The 27320-nt window shown below is 53.4% G+C and overlaps 1 protein-coding gene across 3 annotated transcripts in view; it reads left to right on the top strand.

The window, feature by feature from the left end:
• Positions 1 to 27320, top strand: part of RPS6KA2 (ribosomal protein S6 kinase, 90kDa, polypeptide 2) — a 336292-nt gene that overhangs the window by 286715 nt on the left and 22257 nt on the right. For all 3 annotated transcript variants that reach the window (XM_006882782.1, XM_006882783.1, XM_006882781.1), the window contains 8 exons: positions 2928 to 3034; positions 4679 to 4716; positions 5615 to 5757; positions 10272 to 10342; positions 12765 to 12853; positions 22829 to 22893; positions 24258 to 24360; positions 26121 to 26251. In XM_006882782.1, coding sequence (XP_006882844.1) covers positions 2928 to 3034; positions 4679 to 4716; positions 5615 to 5757; positions 10272 to 10342; positions 12765 to 12853; positions 22829 to 22893; positions 24258 to 24360; positions 26121 to 26251 — 747 coding nt within the window. The remainder of the gene's footprint in view (positions 1 to 2927; positions 3035 to 4678; positions 4717 to 5614; positions 5758 to 10271; positions 10343 to 12764; positions 12854 to 22828; positions 22894 to 24257; positions 24361 to 26120; positions 26252 to 27320) is intronic.

Below are 27320 nucleotides of genomic sequence, written 5' to 3'. Positions count from 1 at the left end.
CGGGCCATTAGCCGAATGGGTCCCCTTGTCTGGCATGACTTTCCAGATACCACCCAGCTTGGCGTGGACCTGGGCATTGGAGCAGAGCGTGGTCTCTGCCACCTGGCTTTGTCCCTCAGACAGCGGCTGGATCTGACTCTGCCTAGCTCCTTGCCACGTGGCAGCGGGGGCAGGCTGTCATGTAGAACACCTTTCTGGCAGGTGTCTGTGTTGTCCTCCGTCCACCACACACTCAATGCTCATGTTTCTGGGGGGCTTGGGCCTTTCAGCAGGTCCACTGACTGACCCTTCCTCGTTCCGCTTTAGGGCGTCAGGACATTGGGGCCCGGCTTTGCCTGGTGCCTCATGTGACCCAAGCGAATGCTAATGAAAATCCCTGTCCCTCTAACAGCAGAGTATCATCTCCCCACGAGAGACCCTTTATTTCAGAGCAGAGGAAATCCTGTGGTCAGCACCACAGATGCTGGGCCCTCGGGGACCCTGAGAGGGTTATTCTCCCGTCCAGCAACACGACTGTGGGGTCACCTGCCGACCGGCTCCATTCTCGTCCAGCGACACAACTGTGCGGGCACCTGCTGACTGTCCCCACTCCCACCCAGGAGCACGAGCCATGCAGGTCACCTGATGACCATCTCCTCTCCCGTTCAGTGACACAGCCTGTGCATCACTTGCTGACTGTCCCCACGGCCCCCCGCACCCCGGACTGTGTGTCCCCTGCTAAGCACGTCCACGGACTCCCAGTGGATTTGTATTTCTGTGGGAAACCCTTTGCCCTGTACACTCAGGGCCTGGGTGGAGATGTGCCCCAGAACCGGAAAAGGGCCAAACCGAGGCTGCTGTCAGAGCTTCAGAGCAGAAACCCAGAAAGTGAGAGCAGGTGCGTGCATCTGCAGGAATCCGGCCGAATGCAGTCATCGCCAGCCTGGAGGACAGCGCCAGAGAGGAGCCGGCAGTCAGGGGAGATGCAGAGACCTCCGTCCTGCCCAGAACCTTGGGGCTGTGCCAGCCCGTGTGGAAGTGTCCCCTGGGGACCGTGCTCCACTCTCCTAGTGTGACTGCCTGAACCCTTCAGGGCCCTCAGCTGCCCTTACCCCAGTCACCAGGCAGCTCTCTGATTGTGCCCTGACTCTCGTGTCCACCCTCGGAGGGAGAATTTTATAGCAACAAGGCCTTCAGGTCTCCAGGGCATCGGCTTCTCGTAGTGAATGTCAGCCTGGTGACAACCTGCCGTCTCCCGGGCGGCCACAGTACAGGTGCCGGTCATAGCAGTGACGAGGCGTGTTAGCTCTGCTGTCCACTGTCCTTGAGTCGGGGCCCACACATGAGCCTTCCATCGGGGCAGCTGAGGAAAGTTGGCCGCTGCCCGCACCGTCTCCGTGCCCGAGACGTGCCTGAGCCCATGTCTGTGGCTGTTACAGCATCGCACTGGCTTGATGAGCCTCCCTTAACATGCTGTCCCTTTCCAGCGATTGGTCAGTCCTGATCCATGTTGTTGGCCCCACCAGCTTCTCTTCTAAGGAGTATCTGCTGGTCGACCAGATGTCGCAGTGTTGAACATGGCATGAAGTCTGTTCAGCACCTTGGGCAGGCTCCATCCCTGGGCGATTGGCTGTCCCCGTGTCAGGTCACCCTGACCACATTGGCCTTGGTGTTCACAGAGGCCCGGAAACCTGGATAAGATGCCATGATGCCCTCTCCTCCCCAGCCAGCCTCCCTCACCCGGCACACACACACACACACTCTCTCTCTCTCTCTCTCTCTCTCTCTCTCACACACACACACACACACACACACACACACACTCAGCTGACCCCGTGGCCCTGGGCGGATCTGGTAGAACTAGCCTCAGGCTCATGGTCAGCAGATCCGCTGAAGCTGCCACTTTGCACTGATCCAAAGAAAAGTCCAAGAAGGAAAGAGACTCAACGTAGAGCCTGTCATTCACTGCTCGTCAAGTCTTCGCTATTTGCAGCCCAAATGTTAGTATTAAAATGTTAGGAATTCGCACCGGCAGCACTCATGTTAAAGTAAACTCAGAAACGCGCTCCACCCATCAACAAACGAATGGATAGAGAAACTGTGGTATATTCATGCAATGGAATATTATGCTGCATTGAAAAACAAGGAATTCATGCAATATAATTCAAAATGGGCGACCCTGGAGGACATTATGCCGAGCAAAGTATCTCAGTCACAAAAGGACAAATACTGCATGGTGCCACTGTTGTAAAACAGGACTGACATCGGGGCTGGGGGGAGACTGAGAAAGATGGGTTCAATAATGTATACTGCATTGAAACAGATGAGGGAGAAAACTGTTTAAAAGGGATACGTGATTAGGTATTTTTGTCATGACAGGAGTCCAGAGTGAAGGCTGCATAGTGGAGTGGATCTGAGGGGAGGGATTGTAAAACAATGAAGGAATTTTTCTTTTACTTTTCCAAGAGGGTAGTGTAAGGGGGGGGGAGGTTGGGAGGGGAGAAAAGTGCAACAATGAATGAATGGAAATCCAAAGTCTCTGTAAATTTTCATTGAAATTAATAATTTAAAAGTTTTTTAAAAAGAAATCAAATAATGTACACAAATTGGCATAATAAGTTCTCGATAAATTTTACTTATCATTAAAAAAAAAAAAAAAAGAAACGCGCTCCATGGCTCAGTGACTTGTGAGCTGAGAAGACGGGCGGGAACTGCCTCGGTGGCCTCACTCCAAGGCGGGTTAAGCCAGCATGGTGCCAAGTGTCCTCTTACACATGCCTTCAGCTGAGAGACTCATCTTCCCCTCGCCGGAGCCAGGGCAGCCTGTTAGAGCGGGTGGGAGGGTGGACATCCTGGGACTGAGTCATGGTCTATCTGGCAGAGACCTTCCAAACAAACCAGCCACGAAATAAGGCCCCCAGCCTGGTTCTCTTCCCTCCGTGCCCTAGGTCATGTTCACAGAGGAGGATGTCAAGTTCTACTTAGCAGAGCTGGCCTTGGCATTGGACCACCTGCATGGGCTGGGCATCATCTACAGAGACCTGAAACCTGAGAAGTAAGTGGGGAGGAAGAGGGCTTCCTCCAGACTCCACCTTCACCGTGTTCTCTGTGGCTTGTAGTAAGAGCCGTTTCTCGTCTTTCTTTCCAAGTACAGATCAGAATACAGGTAGGGGACAGTGCTCTCCTGCCCCCGCCCCCGCCCCGGGCCCTGTGCAGAGCTTCCAAGTAGGATACACGGTGCCTGGGCTCCTGCTTGGTTTCCACATGGGCAGCCCATGGCCCCTCTCTCAACTGACCCCTGGCTCTCTCTCTCTGTGTGGCTGTTGATGTGTTGGTGTCCACCTTGTACACAAGACGCTGGAGTCGGGAGGACGCAAGCCCGACCTGGCCCCACTCTCACTCTCTCAGTGGGTGACATTTCTCTACCCCACAGCCTAGAAAGTGTAGAAATGAGGCTGTCCTTGGAGCACCCAGTGTGGACACAGCCCAGAATGGACACAGCCCAGGGTGACTCACAGAGTTGTGCATCAGTAGGAGAGCCGACTTCCCCAAGGAATCAGACAGAATAACCCCCAATCCAAAGAATTAGCCAGCCGGAAAGGGATGGGTTAGTACAGAAGAAATCGGGGAAGAGTCAGAGAAAGGGGGCCCTCTGTGATCAGCTGTGTCCAGCCATTATGTCCAGGGCCTACAGAGCAGAAGTGTCCCAGCCCATTTGCATGTGTCCTTTTAGGACCTAGATGCTCCAGTCTGTGTGACCTGATAGGCCGCCCACCAGACCCCCTTGGTCTAGTCGCACGCTCAGCGGGCAGCTTTCGGATTCTACGCTGATGTCTCACAGCTGCCCTCAGAGAAAGCAGTGGGCAACACATACCTTCCCCTCTGAGAGTCCGCCGTGCTCTCCTCCACCTAATCCTCGCCAGTTCTCTTCCCCCAGGGCTCGAAACTGTCCAGCTGCTGGAACAAGCCCAGGACACGGCCACTTAGCTTCCCCTTCATTCACTGACGGACGTGTTTGTCAGTGACAAGCCACATTCCTTTTTCTAAGAGTTTATCTGAAAGAGTACAGCATCAACATCTCCAACTCCAAAATCCAACAAGATGTGTTGTTGGCAATGGTAACTGGTAATCTTAAAGTCCCTCAAAAATAATGTTGTTGTTCTTAGGTGCTGTCAAGCACTGACCCTCCACCTTTCCAAACGTGGTACCTCTCTTCATGGAGTAGTGCTCATGGCAAAAGTGAGATGAAACTTTATCATCTTTGCCTCCCTCCAGGGAGCACTCCGGCTGCACTTTCTCCCAGACATAGCTGTTTGTCCTTTTGGCCGTCCCTAGAGTATTCCGCACTCTTCCCCAGCACCACAATTCAAGAACATCAGTCATTCTCTCACCCTCATCCATTGTCCAGCTTTCAGATGTGTAGCAAGTGATTGAAAAGACCATGGTCTGACTCATGTGCACCTTTGTCTTCAGCTTGACACCGTTGCTCATCATTAGTTTGGAGAGGTTCCTGATAGGAGACTTTCTCAGTGTCATATGTCTTCTGATCTGATGACTGCTGGTACCAAGGGTGTTAGGGACCCGGTCTCTCTAAGGCATCTCGGTCATCTAACACTGACCAGCCTTCGCAGTGTCCCTATTTCAGTCCTGTCTCCTAACGCCTGGTCTCTTACGTGCCTCTCCTCTCTCTCCCTTCCAGCATCCTCCTGGATGAAGAGGGTCACATCAAGATCACAGGTTTGTACCCTGTGCGACCCCTTCCCAGCTTGAGAATCATGGGGACCATTCAGGGCCCGGAGTCCCAGGGCACCCAGGTTTGTCAGGCTCCCCTTGGATCTGAATGTGTCGTGGATATACACGAGTCTTGCTGAGCACTAAATACTTAAATGCCTGGATGCTGAAATATACAGACATACATTTTGGTGTTTCATTAGGATGGACAGTGTGACTGTGTGGCCAGTTTCTCAGTGGCCTTCTCCGCCCTCTCTTGGGACACGTGGTGCTGTAGTGTCAGAGGTCACAGTCCTCCCTGTTGTTCTGCCAGTGTGGACCGGGCTCCCGTGTGGTCCTGGAGGAGGGGTCAGGTTCACCTGTATTGTTAGGAAGTGTGGACCAGACTGAGGTGGTCCTGGAGATGTGGACCAGGCTCCCGTGTGGTCCTGCTGGTGTGGACCTGGCTCCTGTGTGGTCCTGGAGATGTGGACCAGGCTCCCGTGTGGTCCTGGAGGTGTGGACCCGGCTCCTGTGTGGTCCTGGAAGTGTAGACACGACACCCGTGTGGTCCTGCTGATGTGTTCCAGGTTCCTGTGTGGTCCTAGCTGTGTGGACCTGGCTCCTGTGTGGACCAGGGTCCCGTGTGATCCTGGAGATCTGGACCCGGCTCCTGTGTGGTCCTGGAAGTGTAGACACGACACCCGTGTGGTCTTGGAGGCGTGGTCCTGGCCGTGTGGACCTGGCTCCTGTGTAGTCCCAGAAGTGTGGACCAGGGTCCCGTGTGGTCCTGGAGGTGTGGACCCGGCTCTCAGTGCCCCTGGAAGGGCTTCCCCTCGGCTCTAACTGGTTTCATCTCTTGTCTGTGTGGATTCCCCTGAATGTGGCTCACAGACTAGGAAAGTTCTCTTCTTTTCACACTTAGATTTTGGCCTGAGCAAGGAGGCCATCGACCACGACAAGAGGGCCTACTCGTTCTGCGGGACCATCGAGTACATGGCGCCTGAGGTGGTGAACCGGCGAGGCCACACGCAGAGCGCGGACTGGTGGTCCTTCGGAGTGCTCATGGTGAGACCCTGCTGCTCCCAGGATTCCTTAGCGCAGAAGAGACCCCTGACTTGTCTTGGAGGTCGTTTGAGCTCCCCCAGTCTTGGCCATCCCTCCCTCCCGTGGTGAAGCCCCTTCTGTCATGGGTCCCTCAGCTCACGGTAGGTCCCATCTAGTTCTGCTCATGACTTTGCCATCCCTCACAGCTGGCGTGAGTCCCAGCTCCAGCTTGACTGGAAGGGAACTATGTGTGCCAAGTATTGGATTGGCAGGCGGCGCTCATCTGCGTAGTTGGATCTTTGCCACTGGTCTGAGCCCTGAGCCTCTGCAGCGCTGTGTCCTGCCAGCCAAACCCTCACCCTTGAAGATGAAGTGAAGGGAGGGGGAAGCTGCTTCCCTGCCCACAGGACACAGATGACTCCACCCTAGGCCCCATCATCCGGGTGTTGATGCTGCTGCAGATGCCAGGGCTCCACCCCAGGCTCCATCCTCGTCATCCTGGTGCTGATGCTGCGGCAGACACCCAGGTTCCATCATCCAGGTGCCGATGCTGCAGCAGAGGTGGCTCTTCCCTGGATCCGTTCTCCTTCAGAGTCTGATGCTCCCCCAGAAAACACCATGTCTCTGCCCCACTCTCCGGATCTGTTCACTGTCGATCTTGCTGAGAAGCAAATGCCAGGCTCCTGCCCAGGCTCCATCCGCCCTCTGGTGTCACTGGCACCCTCTGCAGTGGAGGGCACCCGCACCATGGCTTTGTCCTCAAGCAGTTTCTGCTCCTGTGCTCTCAAGCAGGTGCCCATGGTGGTGCGTGGATGTGGGGGTGTGGTCCGCACACTCCAGCCATCCACACACATACACAAGTCCACAGGCACACTTTAGGGACATTGGTTCCATGCGCCCGGAGCTGGTGCCCCATCCCCGCCACTCACTTGATGATGTGCTCTCCCTGTCTCCTTCAGGTTACATTGTTAGCCTGCCTCTTGATTGCTGTTAAGAATGTCTATCAGCCTATTAAACTTGAACCTGGGCTCCGTCACAGAACCTCCTCGTCCCCTGCTCCCAGCCGCATTTGGGGGTCACTGAATACTGTTCTGCCTGTGGTCCTTAGTCTGGTGCCTCCTTTCTTGGTCCTCACAAAACTCTTCAGAAAGGTTCTAAGCCCGCCATTGTTTGTTGGGGTGGTACACAGGTGTCCAGTGCTTTCCTGAAGGTTCAGCAGCACTAGTGAGTAGGTCAGGGGTCAGGCCCACTGGTCCGAGGGCACAGCCAGGGACCCAGGTGAGGCGAGGCTGTTTGAAATCCGTCCAGGGACCTTGATCAGCCTTGTGCTGTTCCACATTCAAGCGAAAGCCCGTCTCTGTGCATCTCCCTGGGACACGCATCAGTGAGGGGACCCTTCAGTGCTGCAGTGTCTCTAAACAATTGACTCAGACTCAGAACGGTCATACTGAGTGGGCTCATATCTCCACATTGAATGGACCCGCAGGGAGCCCTCAGGATGGACGTGAAGTCCACAGGCCGCGAACCTAGAGGCCAAAGAGACCGTCACTTCTGTGAGCGGCCTCCAAGGACATGCCTGTGGTCTCTGCCCACCTGCAGTGCAGAAGGATGAAGACAGCAAAGCCTCAGGGATGCAGCTAACCAGAGCCTGCCTGACCTGGGCAGGAACCGCCCTGGGCCCCCAACTACCCTGGGCCTGGAACTGCCCTGGGCCCCCAACTGCCCTGGGCCCCCAACTACCCTGGGCCTGGAACTGCCCTGGACCCAGAACCGCCCTGGGCCCCCAACTACCCTGGGCCCGGAACCGCCCTGGACCCAGAACCGCCCTGGGCCCAGAACCGTGCTGGGCATGGAAGAGCTGGATGGTGCACGGCCACTGCTGGTAACCGCACTAATTGGGAGCACAGCGGAGTGCTGGACGGAGGAGGAAAAATCTGGAGCACAGGATTCAAACTCATGAAAACCAGATGTCCAGTCTGGTAGAGACTGGTGGAACTCTAGAGACCAGCCCTCAAACATCCTTAAAACCTGGAACGGAACCCACCCACTGGGTCACCCTGTAGTGGACTGTAGACAGGAATCCCAGAACACTTAACTGTGCTCATACGAAATCTACACCGAAACCAAGAAGCTGTTGTCTAAACAGAGCAAGGAAACACTGCGATTTAAAATCAAGAAAGGAGTGTGTCAGGGCTGTATCCTTTACCTGTTCAATCTGTGCTGAGCAAATCATTTGAGAAGCTGGACTCTGTGAAGAAGAGTGTGGTATCAGGATCGGAGGGAGACTCGTCAACAACCTGTGTTACACAGATGACACAACCTTGCTTGCTGAAAGTGAGGAGGACTTGGAAGTGCTTGTTACAGAAGACGACTGTCTTCGATATGTATTACATCTCACCATCAAGACGACAAAGCTCCTCACCACTGGACCAATAGGCTACGTCATAATAGATGGGGAAAGGATTGAAACTATCAATTACTTCATCTTGCTTGGATCCACAATCAACACTTTTGGTTCTAACAGTCAGGAAATCAGGAGATGTATTGCACTGCGTAAGTCTGCTCTCAGAGACCTCTCCAAAATACTGAAGAGCAATTCAGTGCTTTCAGTCTGAAGACTAAGGTGTGCCTGATTTAGGTCATAGTTTATTCAATCACTTGCTCCACATCTGAGAGTTAGACAGTAAATAAGAATAAAAGCATTGATGCCTTTGAGCTGTGATGTTGGGGAAGAGCAGTGAGGATCCCATGGACTGACAGAAGAACAAACCGGTGTCCTTGGAGAAGGTGCAGCCAGAGTGCTCCTTGGAGGCAAGGTTGGCAAAGCTCTGTCTCACGTACTCTGGACAAGTTGCTAGGAGAGGCTATTCCTTGTAAAAGGACAATATGTTTGGAAAGGTGGAGGGCTGGCAGAGAGGAAGACCCTCCGTGAGAGGGATTGACACCGTGACTGCGTTATGGGGATCTAGTGGGTCAGAGATTGCGAGGAGGCCACAGGGTTCAGATTGTTCATCGGGTCACTATGAGTTGTGCTTGACTCGCCGGCATCTAACAACAATAATCCATGAGGAACAAGCTCGTCAGAACAACCACAGGAGATGAGAGAGCTGTGCTTGTCCCCAACAGCTCTCAGTCAGGAGGGGCAGGAAAGATAGGGCCTGTGTAAACACAGAACCAGGGGGAAATTACAGCTAATGTTGGGAGACAAAACGTATGGCCACTGTGGAATGGAAAATTAATCTGACTTGCAAGCCTTTGCCCAAATCAGTTTTTTAAAAGCAAAGAAGAGCTAGAAGAACTTACTGGCAAAGCCTAAGCAGTATTGATTGTGGGTATCTGGAGAATGGGATTGTGGGCAGTTTTCCATCCTTCTGTGTGGTCGAGTGGCTGAGTCAGAATTGAGTCCATGGACGGGGGATGCCACAGGGCGGTGTGTTTCTAGACAGCATTTACCAGGATTTTGATAAAATAGGAGAAAACGACTGAGGGCAGTCTTGAAAGAATGAAGATAGATGGGCACATTGAAAAAATGAATTTTAAAAAAGCCAAACTCCCACCCTTGGGTCAGTGCTGACTTGTGGAGTCCTCTGGGCTGCGGCCTCTGGGCTGCACGTCCTCACAGGGGCAGTGTGGCCCTCCTTCTCCCAGAGTGTCTCATGGGTTTGAACTGCAGGCTAACACCTAACACAGTACAGCACTAAGGTTCCATGAAGATCAGGATGGGACAGATCCTGAGCTCACGGCACCAAGCCGCCTGGGACTCTGCAACCCCAGGGATGACAAAACCTGCCACTCCGCTCCGTCTCTCCCTGAGCCTTGGGCGGCTGCCCCGTCGGTCCACCTCTTTGGCAGTCTTCCTCTTTTTCACACACCCTCTCTTCTCTGATGGTTGTGTGCTTTTCCAGGGTCTGGGCCCCTTGACCACATGCTCCAAGTAGGCAAGACAGTCTCACCATCCTTGACCAGGAGGAGCGCACTGGCTGACCTCCGAGACAAGGGCTTCTCTGGTGGCCTGTGTTCTCTGCCAGCACCACTTCCCAGGCTTCGATCCCCATTCAGGGCACAGCCCTTCGGAGGACAGCCTGCAATGCCCTGCTACCACAGGAAGTGGATGGGCATGCACTTTGCCGTGGCCCCTGCCTCATCCTCTGACACTAAAGCTATTCAAGCTGAGGGCCGTGAACTTGAGAAAACCTTGTGGTGCCTGGAGGCACTGCCCTCACGCCCCTCTCATCACACTCCTTGGCCAATGCCCCGGAGTCACTGTGGCTCCCGCCGCCTCTCTTGGTGTGATTCCTGGCAGCATGGTCGGTTCCCACCCCCCGGGTGAGCAGGTGGGACACAGGACCTCGTACGCAGCAAGCTGACCTCTTCCTGCCAGGAAGTGTGGACGGCACATGAGACCATCCCAGAGCCCCTATCCTGTCCCCACATCTGTCACTCTGCTGTGCCCCGCAGCGCCTGCCCCCTCCAGCCTCCCATCACACATCCCCACAGGAGAACTCACCCCCGCCCGTGTCCTTTCTGCTCTGCAGTTCGAGATGCTGACGGGGTCGCTGCCATTCCAGGGGAAGGACCGCAAGGAGACCATGGCCCTCATCCTCAAGTGAGTAGCCTCCCGTGGACCCCAGGCTCACGTACTTGGGTATGGGGCGATGACGGGACCTAGACTGTTTCACGCAGCACGTGGACCATAGACAGCAGGGGTGCACGCCCCCCCTCAGAGAAAGGCACAGACCCTCACGTGGACTCATAGCAAAGAGCTTGTGCCCACTGACTGGGGACACGTGCTCACTGTGTGGACACAGCACACAGCCTGGGGACACGGCACACAACTTGGGAGCACGGCACATGGCCTGGGGACATAACACGTGGCCTGGAGAATGAGCCATGGCCTGAGCGTTCATTAGCTCGCTGTCTGCAGACACAGGGTGGTCAGCTTTGGGCTGAACAGAGCACTGTTTCCGGGTGCTGCAGCCTGTGTGGTAACAGCCCTGAGTCCAGCAGACGCCTGACCTTTCAGCCTGCAGGTGCCCGGGACTCGCATGTAGCCCATTAACTAACATCACGTTCCTTGGTCACTGGAGTTGGGAGCCCTGGTGGTGCTGTGGCTAAAGCCTTGTGCTTTTCACCAGAAGATCATTAATTTGGACACCACCACCACCCCCAGTGCAAGAGCGATGAGGCAGTGTGCCCCACAGAGACAGCAGCCTGGGGATCCTCTGGGGGGGGGGCCTGTCCTCCAGGGTCAGGACCAGTCAGGAACAGCCCCACAGCAGTGGGATTGGCTGGGCTCATTCGAAGGTTGAGGGACAGCAAGGCTGTAACAACTCCAGCTTGCACAGTGTCCATTCACCAACCACTCAACCACGTAGCTGTCCTGTCCTGAGGGGCCTGCCTGGCGAAGCTGCCTGAGCCCCCAGATCTGTGGTTCTGACAGTACAGCCAGAGAACCCAAGGAGCCAGGTCCTTCCTGGGCAGCCAAGTCCTTTACCTGTCTTCCTCATAGACGGCTGTGAGGTGTGCAGGGCACCGGTGGGTGAGAACCGTTGACCTCTTAGCCGAGGAGCCAGGTCCTTCTCCTGTGTTTTCCTCAAAGACGGCTGTGAGGTACGCAGGGCACTGGTGGGTGAGAACCGTTGACCTCTTAGCCGAGGAGCCAGGTCCTTCTCATGTGTCTTCCTCAGATGGCTGTGAGGTATCCAGGGCACCAGGTGGGTGAGAACCACTGACCTCTGTTAGCCGAGGGGAGAGACCCAGAATGTGACCACCAAAGGCCTCTCTCACCTCTGGTTTCCTTTGCTTTGGAAGCACAGTTGTCAGCCGGACAGGAGCCAGGCCGGCAGGCGAACAGTTACACAGAGAGCTGCCTGCACCTCAGAGACATCAACCCACCCAGGGACAGAGCTCGGAAGGCGGGAGGGCTGGAGAGGAGGTGCACAGGAAGTGGGGAGAGTGCAGCCAACATGTGGGGTGTGTAGTCCGTGGAATCCAGTCACCCAGTGGTAACTGTCGATGGAGACCCATGTGCTCTGTAAACCCCACAACAATTGCAGGAACATGCTTATAAAGATGCCATGCTGTTTTTATGAAGTTCATGGATTGTCATAAAACAGCAGCCGCTGTCTCCAAGCTGATCCCAGCTCGTAGAGACCCCCAGGCTGTAACTCAACAAGAGGAGACTTTGTCCCACGGGACAGCTGGTGGATTTGAACCACTGACCTTTTCCGGTTGGCAGCCCACCATGTTGTGCACTAGGCCGCCAGCACTCTTTCACTATGTTGTTAAACGCCGTCAACTCAAGCACAGTCCATAGTGACCCTGAGAACAGCAGGTCTGAGCCCTGTCCTGTCCTGTCCCGTCCTCACCGGCTCTGTCTCACGGGAGCCCACTGCTGCAGTCACTGTGTCAGTCCATCTCATTGGGCGTCCTCCTCCCTTTTTCATCTTTCCAAGCGCGATGTCCCTTTCTAAGGAAAAGTCTCTTTTATTATAGTGATTTTTTTAACTCTATTTATACTCTTCATTTCTAGTACAGAGGACACTGAGAGACTTGACCCTCACTGGCACACTCATCTAGAGTCCTCAGTAATTGCCAAGACTGGGAAAGCGTCCCAAGTCCACAGTGAGAGCCCACTGCTCTGAGAAAGAGACAGCTTTTTGGACTGGCCATTCGATACCAGTGCTGTCCTAGGGTCTTCAAGGGCCTGTTATTTCAGAAGCAGATGGCCAGTCCTGCTTCTTAGTCTAAAAGCTCTGCTGAAACTTGTCCACCAAGGGTGACCCAACTGGTACTTGAAACACCGGTGACAGAGCTTCCAGCATCACAGAACACACAAGCCACACGGCACAACAGGCAGATGAGTGGAGGATGGCGCAGGACTGGGCAGGGTTCTGTTCTGTGTACACAGGGCTGCTGTGAGCCTGAACTAACTCACAGCGGCTATCAATGGCGTGACACTGACTGATGAGTCTCAGAGTACCAGAGAGACTGGCCCCTTCTAATGCTGCTTTCATTCTGTTTTCCAGAGCCAAGCTGGGGATGCCCCAGTTCCTCAGTGGGGAAGCTCAGAGTCTACTGAGAGCCCTCTTCAAACGGAACCCCTGCAACCGGCTAGGTAGGAGCCCACTGGAGCCTGCTGCACCCCACATGGAGGCCTCTGCCCCTGGTGGTGGTGGTGATGGTTGTAAATGTTGTGCTGATGATGGTTGTGAAGGTGATGGTGGTGATGATAGTGGTGGTTGTCCTGCTGGTCGTGGTGGTGGTGATGATTGTGGAAGTGGTGGTGGTGGCGGTGATGATGGTGGTGTTCGTGATAATGGTAGTGGTAGTGATGATGACGGTGGTGGTCATGATATTAGTAATGATGATAGTGCCGGTTATGATAATGGAGGTAGTGGGGGTGATGATGGTGGTGGTCATGACAATGATAGTGGTGGTGTTGGTGGTCATAGAAGTGATGATGGTTGTGGAGGTGATGGTGGTTGTGGAGTTGGTAATAGTGGCAATGATGGTGGTGGTAGTCATGATGATGGTGGTGGTCATCATAATTATAGTGGTGGTTGTGATAATGGAGGTGGTGGTGATGATGATGATAGTGGTGGTGATTGTAATGATGATGATGGTGGTCATGATAATGGAGGTGGTGCTGGTGGTGATGATGGCGGTGGTGGTGTTCATGATAATGGTAGTGGTGGTGGTGCTGGTGATGGTGGTGGCGGTGGTCATGATGATGTTAATGGTGGGGCTGGTGGTGGTGATGATGATGGTAATGATGATAGTGGTGGTCATGATAATGAAGGTGGTGCAGGTGCTGGTATTGGTGATGGTGATGATGGTGGTGGTAATGGTAGTGGTGGTGGTGATGATGATGATGGTCATAATGGTAATGGTGGTGTTGGTAGTGGTGGTGGTGGTGGTGATGGTGGTAGTGGTCGTGATAAGAGTAGTGGTGATGATGGTGGTTGTGGTGGTGATGGTAATAATAGTGGAAGTTATGTTGGCAGTGGATGTGATGGTATTTCTGGACGTGATGGTAGAGGTAATGGTGGTGGTGATGGTGGTGGAGGTGATTTGGTAGTGATGGTAGTTATGGAGGTGATGGTAGTGGTGAAGGTGGTGAGGATGGTTGTGGAGATGATGGTGATTGTGATGGTGACAGCCTCTCCTCCCTTCCCTTCACTGACCGATGGCCTTTCCTGGTGATTGGTCTCTCTGGATGCTGTGTCCACATTAGGCCAGCAGAGGTCTCACTCACTTTGCTGACTTGTTTGGTCTCCTGCTCTGACCTAACCTCTATCAAGCTTGGTTCTTTCCAGAGTTAAGTCAAACGGTTCCTTCTTGTTGTTGTTGAGCTTAACTTTATAGGCCTGTGAGTTTTCCGTTCCGCAGCTGACACACATCTTGCTTCGTGGCCTCAGCTGTAATCTCTCTCATCTCCCCATCCTCCTTGCGGCCCTTCACCTTCCTTCCTGTCCCTTCCTGCCTTCCTTGCTCTGTCTGGGGCAGCTGCTGCCCGTGCTCTCATGCTTGTAGCTGGGGTGGAGGTACCACTGTACATCGTCCGAGTGCCAAGGACGTGAGGTCTGTTCACAATTTGCAGGACACGGGGCTGCCCACATTCTGGTAACTGGTCTCTGAAAGTCATTGTTCTCACGGTGGGGGCAGTTTTCCTGCCATTTGCTTGACTGTCCACACTAAGGGTGGACCCACTGAAGGAGCTCCCACGTGTCCCCAAAAGAGGAGTGCACACCCTTCCTGACAGGAGAGGTGCACACGTGTCGGCAGCAGCTGCTAAGTTGCAAGACACTGGACTTGACCTTCAGGCGCCCGAGAGGGCCGTCTCTGGTGGCATGCCTGTGGTGCACACTTTGCAGTAACGCACCTGCTGTCCTCTTTTTCTCCTGCCTGTGGCTCCCACAGGTGATCTGATAGAACGAGTCGCCGCCCTCGTTGGGTCCTGCTGAGAGTGACCAGGATAGAGGTTCAGTCAGCCACAGGCCAGGTCCCAGCGGGGCCACCCGGTCCTGTCTAAGTGACTGACAGTGCCCCGCGTGAGGCTCACCTCCAGCTTAGCCTGATGCTTAGTGCACAGCTCCACCAAGGCCCAGCAGGCCACGTGACACCCTAGGAGGGACCCGCCTTTCCCCTGGGAGCCAGGACTGTAAGAGATCCACCAGTTCACTTCAAGGGGGCCATGAACTTGGCCTAAAACAAGGTCAGGTGTGAGTGTCCCATTAAAGGCGATTAATTCCAGCTGAAACGTCGTGGCTTCTTTCTCTCTCACTGCGGTTCACAGGCAGACCCTACCCAGCTTTCCTAAGTCTTACTAGGAACTCGAAGATCTTGCGGCAAAGTTCCCTCTTAGTTCTGCTGGGGTTTTTTGTTGTTTTTTGTTGTTGTTGTTTGACAGATGAATGGCATTTTATTTCTAATTTGATCCATCAATTTCTGCAGGACGCAGTTCTCCCTCTGCGGTAATTCTTAGCCATGCGGAGGTTCTTCCTGGCTTTGCGTTGTTTACAGTACGCTTCCAGGTCCTCAGGAGAGCTGCCTTCTGCTCATACGGCTGCTTCTCCAAATCTGTCGTTTCAGACCACATCTTCCCTGTGGCCTTTGCCACCTCCACCACTGAACAGCCTGGGTTTTCCCTCTTCAGCTGGGCATAGTGTTCTTTGCAGAAGAGTATGAAGGATGATGGAGGCCTTCTGGGTGCCTGGGGATCACGCTTTCTCCTCTTGCCAACATAGTTCATCATCTCTTCCTGGTACCGGTCTTTGTCGAGCTTGGCCAGGGCTTCATATTTAGCTTTTTCATGCTTTGAAATGGACCTCCATTTTTCCGAACACTTTCTAGAAAACTCTTTAAAGTCAGGGAAAGTATTTGGCTGCTGCTCCTTGAATTTGTTTCTGTAATTCAGCAAAAAGTGAATGTAAGAAGACACATTCACCTTGGGCCTTAGCGGGACGTCTTTGCCCATGTTCACAAAATCATCTTCTTTTTAGATTCAGGCACTTGGACAGCAGAGGCTTTGGGCCTCGCGCTCCAGGAGCAACCCAGAAGGCCCTTTGCTTTGTGGTGAATTTTCCTCTCTGCGCAGCCTTTTTAGTGGTGGTGGCATTGTTGTGTCAGAGGAGAGGATTCAGTTCTGCTGGTTTTTTCATCAGAGAAGCTCTCCCCTTTGAGCCAGCACAATGTGGAAAATGAACTGCCCGTGACCACAACTTGATTCCTTTTACTTTCGTCTGGGCTCCAGATAAGGCCCCTGCCCTCTGTCCCGAAGAAATAAAAGCTGGAACACTGACACACTCGTGCCCATGTTTACTGCAACACGATTTTTAATACAGCGTAAGAAGTAACCCATTGTCCATGAATGGATGAATGACTGGAGAAACTATCATGCGTTCACAAGTGGAGTATTGTGCATCACTGTGAAATGATCAAGAATTTGTGAAATACTGCACCACATGGACGAATCTAGAATGGATTATGCCGAATGGCTTAAGTCGTCACAGATGGACAGTTATGGTAATAGGCAGCCCTGCACTTGTTCACTAGTCTATGCCAAGAAACTTGGAGGGTAGCTGCCCGGCCAACTAACTGGACAAGATCAATATTTGTTCCCAATCCCAAGAAAAGTAATCCAACAGAATGTGGAAATTACTAAATGTCATTAATATCACACATAAGCAAAATATTGCTGAAGATCACCCCAAAATGGCTGAAACAGTACATTTACAGGGAGCTACCAGAAGTTCAAGGTGGGTTTGGAAGAGTCTGGCACCAGGGATATCATTGCGGATGTCAGATAGGTCCTGACTGGAAGCAGAGAATTCCAGAAGAATGTCTATCTGTGTTTTATTGACGTAGAAAAACATCTGACAGTGCTAAAATGGAGAAGAATGGGAATCCCAGAACCTTGTGCTCATGTGGAGTCTAGACCTAGAACCTGTTGTCCAGATGCAACAAGGGAACTCTGTTCTCTCACCTTCTTTCTTTTTCCACAGACAGTGATCGGGTGGAAGGTTCTGGGATGGGGAGCTCCTTCCTCTGTGCAGTGGAAGACCCTCCAAGACTCTCACTGCCTGACTCAGGGGGGGCCCTCAGATCCACGAATGTCAATGAACAAGAGAGGAACCTGAGGGAACAGGACTAAATTCCAACATCGAGAACACAGTTGCCTGGGAGACGTGACCTGAACCTCTGGTGAAGGACAAAGAGCACAGCCTTCAGCAGGCATGGCCTCTGAGCCTGAAGAAACTCCTCCTCCTAACTGAGGCCATAGCAGTACCATGATAGGTGGTGAAGACTCGGGAGGTGTCAAAGATTTCATTCTGCCGGAACCAACACCCACGGAATGCACAGTCCAGAAGTCAGAGGTTCTGTTGCGTTGGGGAAAGCTCCCGCAAGAAGCTTCTTTAAAATCTTGAAAAGCAAAGATGTCACTTTAATGATTGAGGTGCCATAAACTTGTCTGTGTCTTGTGTGCGTGCAACACCTGGATGTGAAGAAGGAAGAGCCAAGGTGAGGTGCCTTTGAGTTACAATGAATTACAGTGAGTTACAATGAATTACCGTGAGTTACAATGAGTTACAAAGAGTTACAGTGGCCAAGACCGTGAACCAGCAGGCGCATGAGGCGGCCGTCCTGAATGAGGCGGCCGTCCTGAAAGCGCTGCAGGCAGAGCGTTCGCTCCTGAGAAGCGGGGACGTGCAACTTCCTCTCGCAGACTTTGGCCGTCACCAGGAGGGGCGACTTCTTGGAGAAGGACTTGGCGACTGGTAAAATAGGTCAGTGAAAAAGGCACACCTGCAGCGAGACAGTGGACACAGTGGCTATAGTCGTGGGCTCGGATAGGCCCCGATTGTGATTGTGAGGGTAGCACAGGCCCGGCAGGCAGTGTTCTGATACATGTCCCATCCCATGAGCTGCAGCGCCATTTTTTTTTCTTTTCTTTTTTTTTTTTCATTTTATTTCAATGAACATTTACAGAGACTTTGGATTTCCATTCATTCATTGTTGCACTTTTCTCCCCGCCCAGCCTCTCCCTCAGTTTGCTCTTCTCTTTGAAAAGTAAAAGATGCTCATGGGACATTCCAGGTTCCACAGGGACCTGGGCAGCCGGTAGAAAGGGAGTGCAGGTGTGCTGCCTTGGACTTGGGGCACCTTACACGCCCCTGTGGGACACGCGCACCGTCCTGAGGACTGTGTGTCTCCTGTTTTCCTGAGTTAATCTTACAAAGGTGAGTGACAGTTGTCTGGTCTCAGACATGGAGGCTCTGTGGCTGCGCTGCTGGCTGGTTGCCCTGAGCTCGGTCAAGGCCGGGCAGGTGGCTCACCTCACCCTGGAGCTGGGTCTGCTGAAACCCATTGTGGGGAAACTTCTAGAGGCCAGAGTGAGCAGGGATACTTTTCTGGAATTTCCAGTTGATGTGCTTCCCTGGGACCTGGGCTCAGACTCCCAGCATCTTGTGGCAGTGCCAAGCTAAGATTATAACATGAAGAGGGTGAAATTTCAGCTTGGCAGAAGCCAAAACTGAGCATCATGTTTAGATGACCTGCTATGATGAAGAGGTTGCACAGCAGCTAGGCTCTGCAGCCAGGCAGGAGCCCCGTCAGCGGGCGTCCTTGGGGTGTTTGAGTGCTCCCCGCCGCCTGCAGTGTGCCAGGGTTCCTGCTGACTGGGGGGCTCCCTCTCTGCTTCGTCCTGTCTTCTTGATGAGGTACAATTGCGAGGCTTCCAGCGGCGGAAGTGTACTGTGTCTGCTCAGCACAGGAGCGGACAGGGGCTCGTTCTGCCGCGTTTAGGATGGCACCTAACACCAGCAGCATCCTGGAGAAGGAAAGTCCAGGCCCCGGCAGCAGCAGCCCCATGCTGGTTCCCGAGCTGTGGAGATTACCTGGGTGGTCGTCTTCATTCCTGGGGGGCCCAAGTGCTCTGTGAAGGCAGGTGGGGGCGTCACTCCAGCCTCTGCCTCCAACTTCACACACCTCTCCTCATTCCATCATCTGTCTCTCCTCGTCACTATTCAGGTTAGACTGGGGAGGATGACCTCATGCCAAATGATGGTGTTTCCAGACAAGGTGGCTCTCAGCGAGCCCAGGGATTAGGACTGAAGGACACAAGAGTTTACAAAGATCGGAGTCACGGACTTTGTGTTACTCTTTCTTAAAAGTAATTATTTGAAAAGAGTTTCAAAGGTTCCGGGGTTTAAACATTTCCCCGAAGCTGGCTGTAGATCTAAAAATGAGAAGCCATCCAAGTCTTACAGGAATCATTTCTTGACAACTTGGAGGCCCAGTGAGAACTAAGTCCACATGGAGAGGAGGGAAACCACCCGATTAAGAAACGAGAGGCGACAGAGCTGACATCATCCGTGCAGTGTACGATCCCCCACAAAGAGCTCTGCAGCCTGAACTGTGTAGTGACAGGTGATGTCCCCGTGCGCAACAACACTGCACCGTTGGCCAACATGGCGATGAGTGGTGAGTCCCAGGGAGGACCCAGCATGAGCTACACCCCAGGTGATTGGGGACGCGGTACAGGTAGCCCCCAGCTTACAGTGCCGTTCTGTTGTGGCAGCTCTGACCTGAGTCAATTCTGGCATAAATCAAGGATCTTTTTGTTTTCTTCTTTCTTGTTTTTTATTATCAATCAGTACCTTTATGAATCCAATCTTTGAATATGTTAGTGTAAACATCAGCAAATTACCTCCAGCAAATTACATACTCATTAATGTGTGGCATTCGTGATTAAAAAAAGACCTTTTTACCACTCAAACATGTGGTTCCTAGAAGCTTGAGTATGTTGTAGGTCAGGAATTACCTGGAACTCAATGCTGTTACCATGAGAATAAGCAGCAGTTCCTGGCTGCACGTCTCCAAGCTACTCTCCGAGCCAGTATCCGCCTGGCACTGGGGAACTTAGTGAAAGCTCCACGTTCAATTAGAGCCACGCTCTGCTCCCAGCCTTGCATTTCTGCCCATGAACATCTGTTCTTGGAAGCTCCCCGGACCTGGATGAGTTGCTCCGGTCTCCTGGATATAACAAGACGTCAGTCTTTAGACGAGTCACTTAGGATACACATCCTGCAAGAAGGCTCTGGGTCAGATGCCTGAAATTTAGGTAAAGAGAGCACCAAGGACAAAGTAGCCCATTCAAATGAATTTCTCAGGGAAAAACAAGAGGACTAGATTGCTTAGTGACTAGCAGGTGTGCCCTGGGAGGGTTGCCGAAGGGCTGTGAGCAGACACACTCCCTCCTGGTCCCCTCTGGAGCCCCACCACCTCCAGAGTCTTAGTTCACTGCTGTCTTTGTCTGCTGAGACCTCAAAGCACAGAAAAGGTTCGAGGTGTTGCCGATGGAACAATCCAAGAAAATGTAGCACTGGAGACAGGGCTCTGTGGCGACCACAGTCCTGCAGGGTGGTGGCCTCGCTTCTAGCTGACTTCCGAGCAAGGATGCGTGAAAGTGACAGAGTTAATAACCTAGTTCTTCAGGGCTGCTGTATGAGAGATAGCACAGGTGGGGACTTTAACACACACGGTTATTTTCTCACAGTGTAGGACCCCTTCTGGAGGGGAAGGCTCTGTTCCTTGGCTCTCAAGTGACATCTCTAAGACGCTGCTGTAAGGCACAGTCTACACTGACAGGACATGTTAACACAACAAAGAACTCGCTCCAGATCGGATTGTGACCTTGGTAAAACCAAGCCCAGCTCACAGCCATGCGCTGATGCCCACTCACTGTGGCTCTCCGGGGCCCTGGTTGGTGTGTGTGCTGATGCCCACTCCCCGTGGCTCTCCGGGGCTCGGGTTGGTGTGTGCCAGTGAGTCAGGACCAACCCACCGCTGACCTTCCAGTACGTGTGCCGAGGCCATCCTCCCATGGAGCAGCGTGGAGTCGAACTTCAAGCCTTTAGGCTTACAGAGCTGCCTCTTACCTCTATGCTACCCGAGTTTTGAGTTTTGTGGAATTTACAAGGCTGTAAATTTTACCAGAGGAGACAGCCTCACATGTAACACACTGGGCAATTGTTGACATTGAATTGTTGCCGTGTAATCAACCGAAACTCAGGACACAGGGAAGCATCTTTCTGACAGTCTGTTTCATCAAGAGCAAGACTTGGGGCCTCTTCGGACATTGTGTTGGCTCAGTCTTTCCTGTCTTTGTAAAAATTATTTGTTTGCATAAAGTCCTTCATGAACACTATTTTATACGATCAGCCACATGAATTGGCTTGTATGTAATTGATTACTGTTGCTCTTTGCCTGTCATCCCCATCTTTTCAAGTCCCAGGACCTTTTGTTTCATCATGTGGATGTCCTGACATCATCCCACTACTCAATTGATGTTCCATTGTTTGTGTCCAGTGCATCAAATGCATTATTAAATGAACTCTAAATGCAGGTGAGATGTACTCAAGGTCCTATTTTGGCTGTCATGCCTCTGTTTCATTTTCTTCTGCTTCAGTTTGAACTTGCACATGAGATATTGATGGTCTGCTCCACAGTCAGCCCCTGACCTTGCCCTGGTTGCTGAAATGGAGTTTGTCCACCGTCTCTTTCCACATATGTAGTCAATCTGATTCCTGTGTGAATTTCAGCAGGCGAGCCCCTTGGGGATAGTTGCTATTTATGGTTGGGTTTTTTTTAAAAAAAATATAGTATTTACAGTTAATGAGTTGTTGGCCACTCAAGTCTGTCATGCAATTTTTGGCCTTATTATTATCACCAAGGTCATATTTTCCAACGACATCTTTTTTCCAACTTTTGCATTTCAGTCACTAGCTGTTATCAATGCATCTTGATTACTTGTTTGATCTGTTTCAGACTGCAGAAGGTGGTGGAAATTAGCCATTTTTTCACTATGGTTTTACTGGTTGCTGCAGAGATTTGGATAGTAGTGTGAACAGTGGGATTCCCTGTACATGTGTGGGTATCTTCCTATCATGACAACATCATATGGACAGCTCTTGAAAAGTTCTTTTTTACAATGACTGTGATGTCATTTTTTGTCAGATGTCTTATTCCCAGCCTAACAGATGATGATTGTGTGATTCAGAATGCCCAGTCCCAGTTCATCTCAGCTGCAGATGAGATGTGGATGCCTGGCACGGAGATCTCTGTGCATTCCACGTCGTTTCTGGTCAATGCTGATTTTCCTAGACCCAGGCGTCACACGTTCTTCCGCGTTCTGAGTACGGGTTGATGTCTGCCACTTTTTCTCTCACTGTGAGTCACATCCTGTCGGCCAGTAGATGGCCGCAGTGGCCAAGAGCTTTCCTCCATGCATGTCAGGGTCATATTGTGAGTGACCTCCAGCCTAAGAGGTGCCTCTTTACGGTACCATGCTCGACAGTATTCTCCAGCTAGCCACAAGGGGGTCAGAGGCCCACGATTTCAGAGGCGCATAGTCCGGCCTGCTCCTAGTCTGTCTTAGAGGGGACCTCGTCTGGAACTGCTGCGGCTCGGATTTGAAAGGCCAGGGCCATGGCTTCAGGATTACAGTGACATCAAGCCACCACCGTGTGACAGACTAGCCCACAGGGGTAACATGTGTGTCCCTGTCTCCGTGTGACTGCATAATGTCAGTCTGCTGATGTCACAGTCTCTCTGGTTGGGGAGTGTCACTGTCCTCTCCCACTGTGTGTCATGGCCAGGCCTCCCAGGAAGCTGTCCCTCAGCTGCCCCTGACAGGTCCAGTCCCCACCATGGATGGTCACTATGGCTGAGAGAGCACCTGATGAAGGGTGGACAGGGCACCCCGCTGGCCCTCATCTACGTCACAGACAGATGGAGGGGTCTCATCGGCTCCAAGCTGTGTGGATGTGGACCCCACTTCACATACAAGAAGGGGTTCCCTTCTGTGCCATGCTATGTGGACCCCTCACTTCACAGACAAGACAGGGGGTCTCTTCTGTTCCACGCTGTGTGGACCCCACACTTCACAGACAGGAAGGGAGTCTCGTCTACTCCATGCTGTGCCGACCTCCTACTTGACAGGTAGAAGGGGTCGCATCCGCAGCCTGTGTGCTATCCTAGCAGTGACCAGAGGGGCAGGTCCAGCAAGTCCTCTCCCCTTTGTCCACAGGTGCTGGTCTGGATGGAGTGGAGGAGATCAAACGCCACCCCTTCTTCATGACCATCGACTGGAATGTAAGTCCTCGGCTCAGCCCTGGTGCACATGGGTGAGAGGTGTCCAGGCCCAGGGGTTAGTGCAGACAGGCCTGGCTCAGGCCAAGGCTTCAGATAATACAGGCCACGACCTCCCTCCCTCCTGCTGTCTCACCTTCAGATTCCAGGAGCTTTCCTTTCCTGGTGAGAGATAGGGCTCCAGCCCGCCATGCTGTGACCACTCAGCCACCGGGGACAGCTCCCCAGCCCCCCAGACACACACCACTCAACACTGAAGGACAGCCAGGATATAGCTCTGGGGACACACACCTTCAGTCCTCCAGGACCCAATGCCTGGGGAACACATACAACCTGGCCTCCAGGGACAGCCCCTGGGCCAGCTATGCACACCCTCCCCATGTCAGGGGAGAAGGTCTGAGATTGTGGATGGTGTTTGCAGCTTTCACCAGGCTCCCCCGCTCCCAGCAGTCAGCAGCTGTCACTAGGATCCACCCCCCCTCCCAGCAGTCCCTCTGCTCTTCATTGGTTGGGGGTCTGAGACTGTGGTTGGCACTCGCTGCTCTTCCAGGCTCCCGCCCCCAGGCAGTCCCTCTGCTCATCCTTGCCTTTTGCAGCTGTCACCTTGACCCTGACTCCCAGGGTCCCTTTGCACAACAGAGCGACCCGTGCAATGTAGAACAAAGGTCCCGGCCATCCCCAGACACCAGTGGGCACTGAACACCGACACTCAGTCACAGGCCTGAAAGCTTTTCCATGGAGACAAAGGAGATGGGGGGTGGGCAGGAGGTGGGGTGACAAGGCAGCCCACTTGTGGGGATAGAGGGATATGACCACATTCATTCGGTCTTGAGGTTGAGGAGGACCGGGGCTAGCCCCCCTGCTTTCATCTGGGAGCATTGTGCATGAAGATGGGAAGAGGTGTTTGTCCTGTAAGACTCACGTGGAGAACAAATTATTTAGCAAAAGAAGAAGTTAGAAAACCATTGCCCACTCCAGCCACTGCATCTTGTGGAGGGCAACTCTTCTACAACCCCAAACCCTGCACCTAAGACTCAGCCTTTTACCTGCAGAATGTGCAGAAGTCCCTGATCAGAGAGAGCTGGGGTCACCAGGGTGGAAGGTCCCAATCTCACTGAGCCCCCAGGCGTCCATCCCTCACTGCTGCTTCTCCTTGTCAAAGGCTGGTGTCACCAGGGCGGAGAGTCCCCGCCCCAGCACAGCACACCCCTGGGGCCCCAGGCATCTGTCCCTCCCTGCTGCTCTCTCCTTGTCAAAGGCTGGTGTCATCTGCAGGCTGGTGTCACCGAGACCGAGAGTCCCCGCCCCAGCACAGCACACCCCTGGGGCCCCAGGCATCCATCCCTCACTGCTGCTTCTCCTTGTAGAAGCTGTACCGCAAAGAGATCAAGCCGCCCTTCAAGCCAGCAGTCGGCCGCCCAGAGGACACCTTCCACTTCGACCCCGAGTTCACATCCAGAACACCCACAGGTCTGTGCTGACATCACAAGGGTCCTTGGGGGTGCAAGGCTGACACACTAGGCTGTTAATCAAAACATCGGTGCTGAGAGGTGAAGTCTAAATGCCCTGCCTCTGAGGAGCACCCAGGTTACATGTCTGCTTGTGGGCGGCAGTCCCCGGGATATTCAGCATTCCTCTCCAACACCACAGTGCAAAGACCTCCATCTTTCGTCTGTCACCATTCGTCACTGTCCAACTTTCAGGAGCATAGGAAGCAATTGAAAATATCATGGCCTTAATCAGGTACACCTTAGTCTCTAAACTGGCATCCTTACTCTTTAGCACTTTGGAGAGGTCCCTGACACACAATTTTCCCAATGTCTGACTTCGTACTGCTGCTCCCATGGGTGTTGCTTCCTTGGTGTGGAGATGTAGCCCGTAATGAAGGGGGACTCCCATCTGCGTGTGGCGGTGGGTAGTCCTGGTGCCGGGCAGTGCTGAGCGCCCCCCACGCTGATCTCCAGGAATTGATTGTAGAGGAGAGTTGAGTGGCGGAAACACTCCTGGCTGCCGGTCAGGTGTCTCTCTCCGTGCCTTCATGGCAACCTGAGGGCAGCTGAGCTCAGGCATAAGCCTCACAGATGAGGGAAGGCAGAACAGAGGCCACTCCCACCCTGCCTCTGGCCAGGCCAGGCAGGCTGTGCCCACTTTTCTGTAAAGAGCAGAGGGCAGGACCATCCCTGAGCGAGACCAGTTGGGGGCAAAGGGGGTGGACAGAAGCGTCCACCCCCTTCCATAGCCCTGGACAGGCAGCCTGTGACCTGACAGGCGTAGATATTGGGAAGGTGGTGCCTGTATTCACTGGCTGTGGACTGATGGCCCCTGAGGACATCTCTGCCGTGTCTCTGTGAAACGGATCGATGGAGCTGAGCCGAGCTCCTCGGCACACGGGTCTACCAGCAGGCAGCCTTCTCCTGACCTTCTCGGCATCTCCAGCCATGAAAAGCAAGCTGGCCAAATACAGGGAGCGTTCGTGTGGTTCAGCGTCTGAAAATGCTGTTCCTCCTCCTCTGGTGTTCGCGCATGCACACACACACACGCTCGCATGCACACTCATACACTCACATGCACACACACACTCACATGCACGCTCATACACTCACATGCACACTTGTACACTCACGTGCGCATGCTCACATGCACGCACACTCATACGTGCTCACATGCACATACGCACATTTACACACCTGCACACTCACACACGCGCACACAGCCTGTGCTTGTTCACGTGCAGCACACCAGTGCACTTGCACACATACTCACACACCCACATGTCTCACACAAATACATTTATACACCACACTCTTACAATCGTGCTTACACCTGTGCACAATGTGTGCACACCACACGTAATCCTACACACACAGCACACCATGCACTCACACAGAGCACAGGCTGCCGTTCACACACACAAATACCCCGTGCACTGCATCTCACACTCATGTGGTCACACATTACACACAAGTCACACACGTATATACATACCCACCCCCTCACGCACACACTCTCACAGAGACCTCACACCCTCCCCCGTGCACATACTCATTCTCACTCATGTGACCCCGCACACGGGCACACCCATACACACTACTCCTCACACACAGACATCCCCCTCACGCGTATGCACACATACACACATGTACACATGCGGTCATCCTCCTCACACCTGCCGTCGTGTCTGCATGCCATCTCTTCATCCCCAGAGGCCTGACCCTGCATTGTCCCTGCAGATTCTCCGGGTGTCCCTCCCAGCGCCAACGCCCACCACCTCTTCAGAGGGTTCAGCTTCGTGGCCTCGAGTCTGGTCCAGGAGCCCACACAGCAGGACCTCCACAAGGCCGCGGTCCACCCCATCGTCCAGGTAAGCCCCTCACGGCCCCACACCCGCCTCCTCCAGTGGGGCGGGCTGACAAGGGCTTCACTGCATGAAGCCTACCTGGTTGCGGCGGTGCCCACGGTGACCCCTCTGCCACTGAGTGGTGTCAACAGGGAAGAAAGTCCCCACACCAGCACCAGGGGTCCCCAGGGCAGAAGGTCCACACTTCACCTCCCTCCTCGGGGTCCCAGGCATCCATCCGAGTCCTGAATACTGGACTTCATTAGATCCAGAGCCAAGTCAGGTTCAGGGAGTCCCTCCCTCCACATCCCAGGGCTTCTCTCATGCTCACCACATCCCACATCCCGGTGTCCTTCACACCCACATCACAGGTGGTCCCAGTAGGTTCCTGACCCCATTCCCAGGGGTACCTGAGGCCCCCTTGAGCCATTGCTCACAGCCCTGCTTGCCTCCTTGGGTAGAAGGAAGAGGGGGGAGCCTGAAAAGAAGGGTCCCTGGGGTCCAGGATGGCCCACCCCGTGTGCTAAGCCTGTACCCCAAGTGCCAGTGTGCTCGTGATGTGTATTTGGGGGAGGAGGCAGCATTTTTCTAAGGCCTCTTTCACCTTATGGCCCTGGTGGCACAATTGTTAGGCATTCAGGTGATCATTGAAAGGCTAGCACTTGAGACCACCTGCCGTCTGGAGAACAGTGCGCAGTCTGCACCATAAATACTCAAAACCAAAACCACGTCCTGAGGCAGAACCAGCCCAGAGCCGACGCTCCAATGGGCTTTCAGAGGCTACAGGTCCCGTGGGAGGAGACGGCCCGTCTTTCTCCCCCACAGCAGCTGGGGGGTTTGAACTGCCGTAGAGGCATCGCTTGGGGTTAGCAGCACCTCTGCCCAAGACCACGCCCCCTGAATACCCCATGGCTGCAGCCTGGGAAACCCTGTGGGGCGGTTCTGCGCTGTCACGCGGGCTTGTGTGAGTTGGGATGACGACGGCAGTAGGATTACTCCTGGTAGTGAAATGCATTGGGTGCCGGGCTGCTAATGAGAAGGACAGTGGTTCTCAGCCACCAACCCCTCCTCAGGAGAGAGGCAGAGGAGGCCA

Source organism: Elephantulus edwardii, unplaced genomic scaffold (assembly GCF_000299155.1).
Source record: "Elephantulus edwardii isolate Elephantulus edwardi_28Jun2011 unplaced genomic scaffold, EleEdw1.0 scaffold00024, whole genome shotgun sequence".
Classification (NCBI taxonomy): domain Eukaryota; kingdom Metazoa; phylum Chordata; class Mammalia; order Macroscelidea; family Macroscelididae; genus Elephantulus; species Elephantulus edwardii.
Note: the sequence above shows the minus strand (reverse complement) of the source record. Positions and strands in the feature narration are given on the sequence as shown.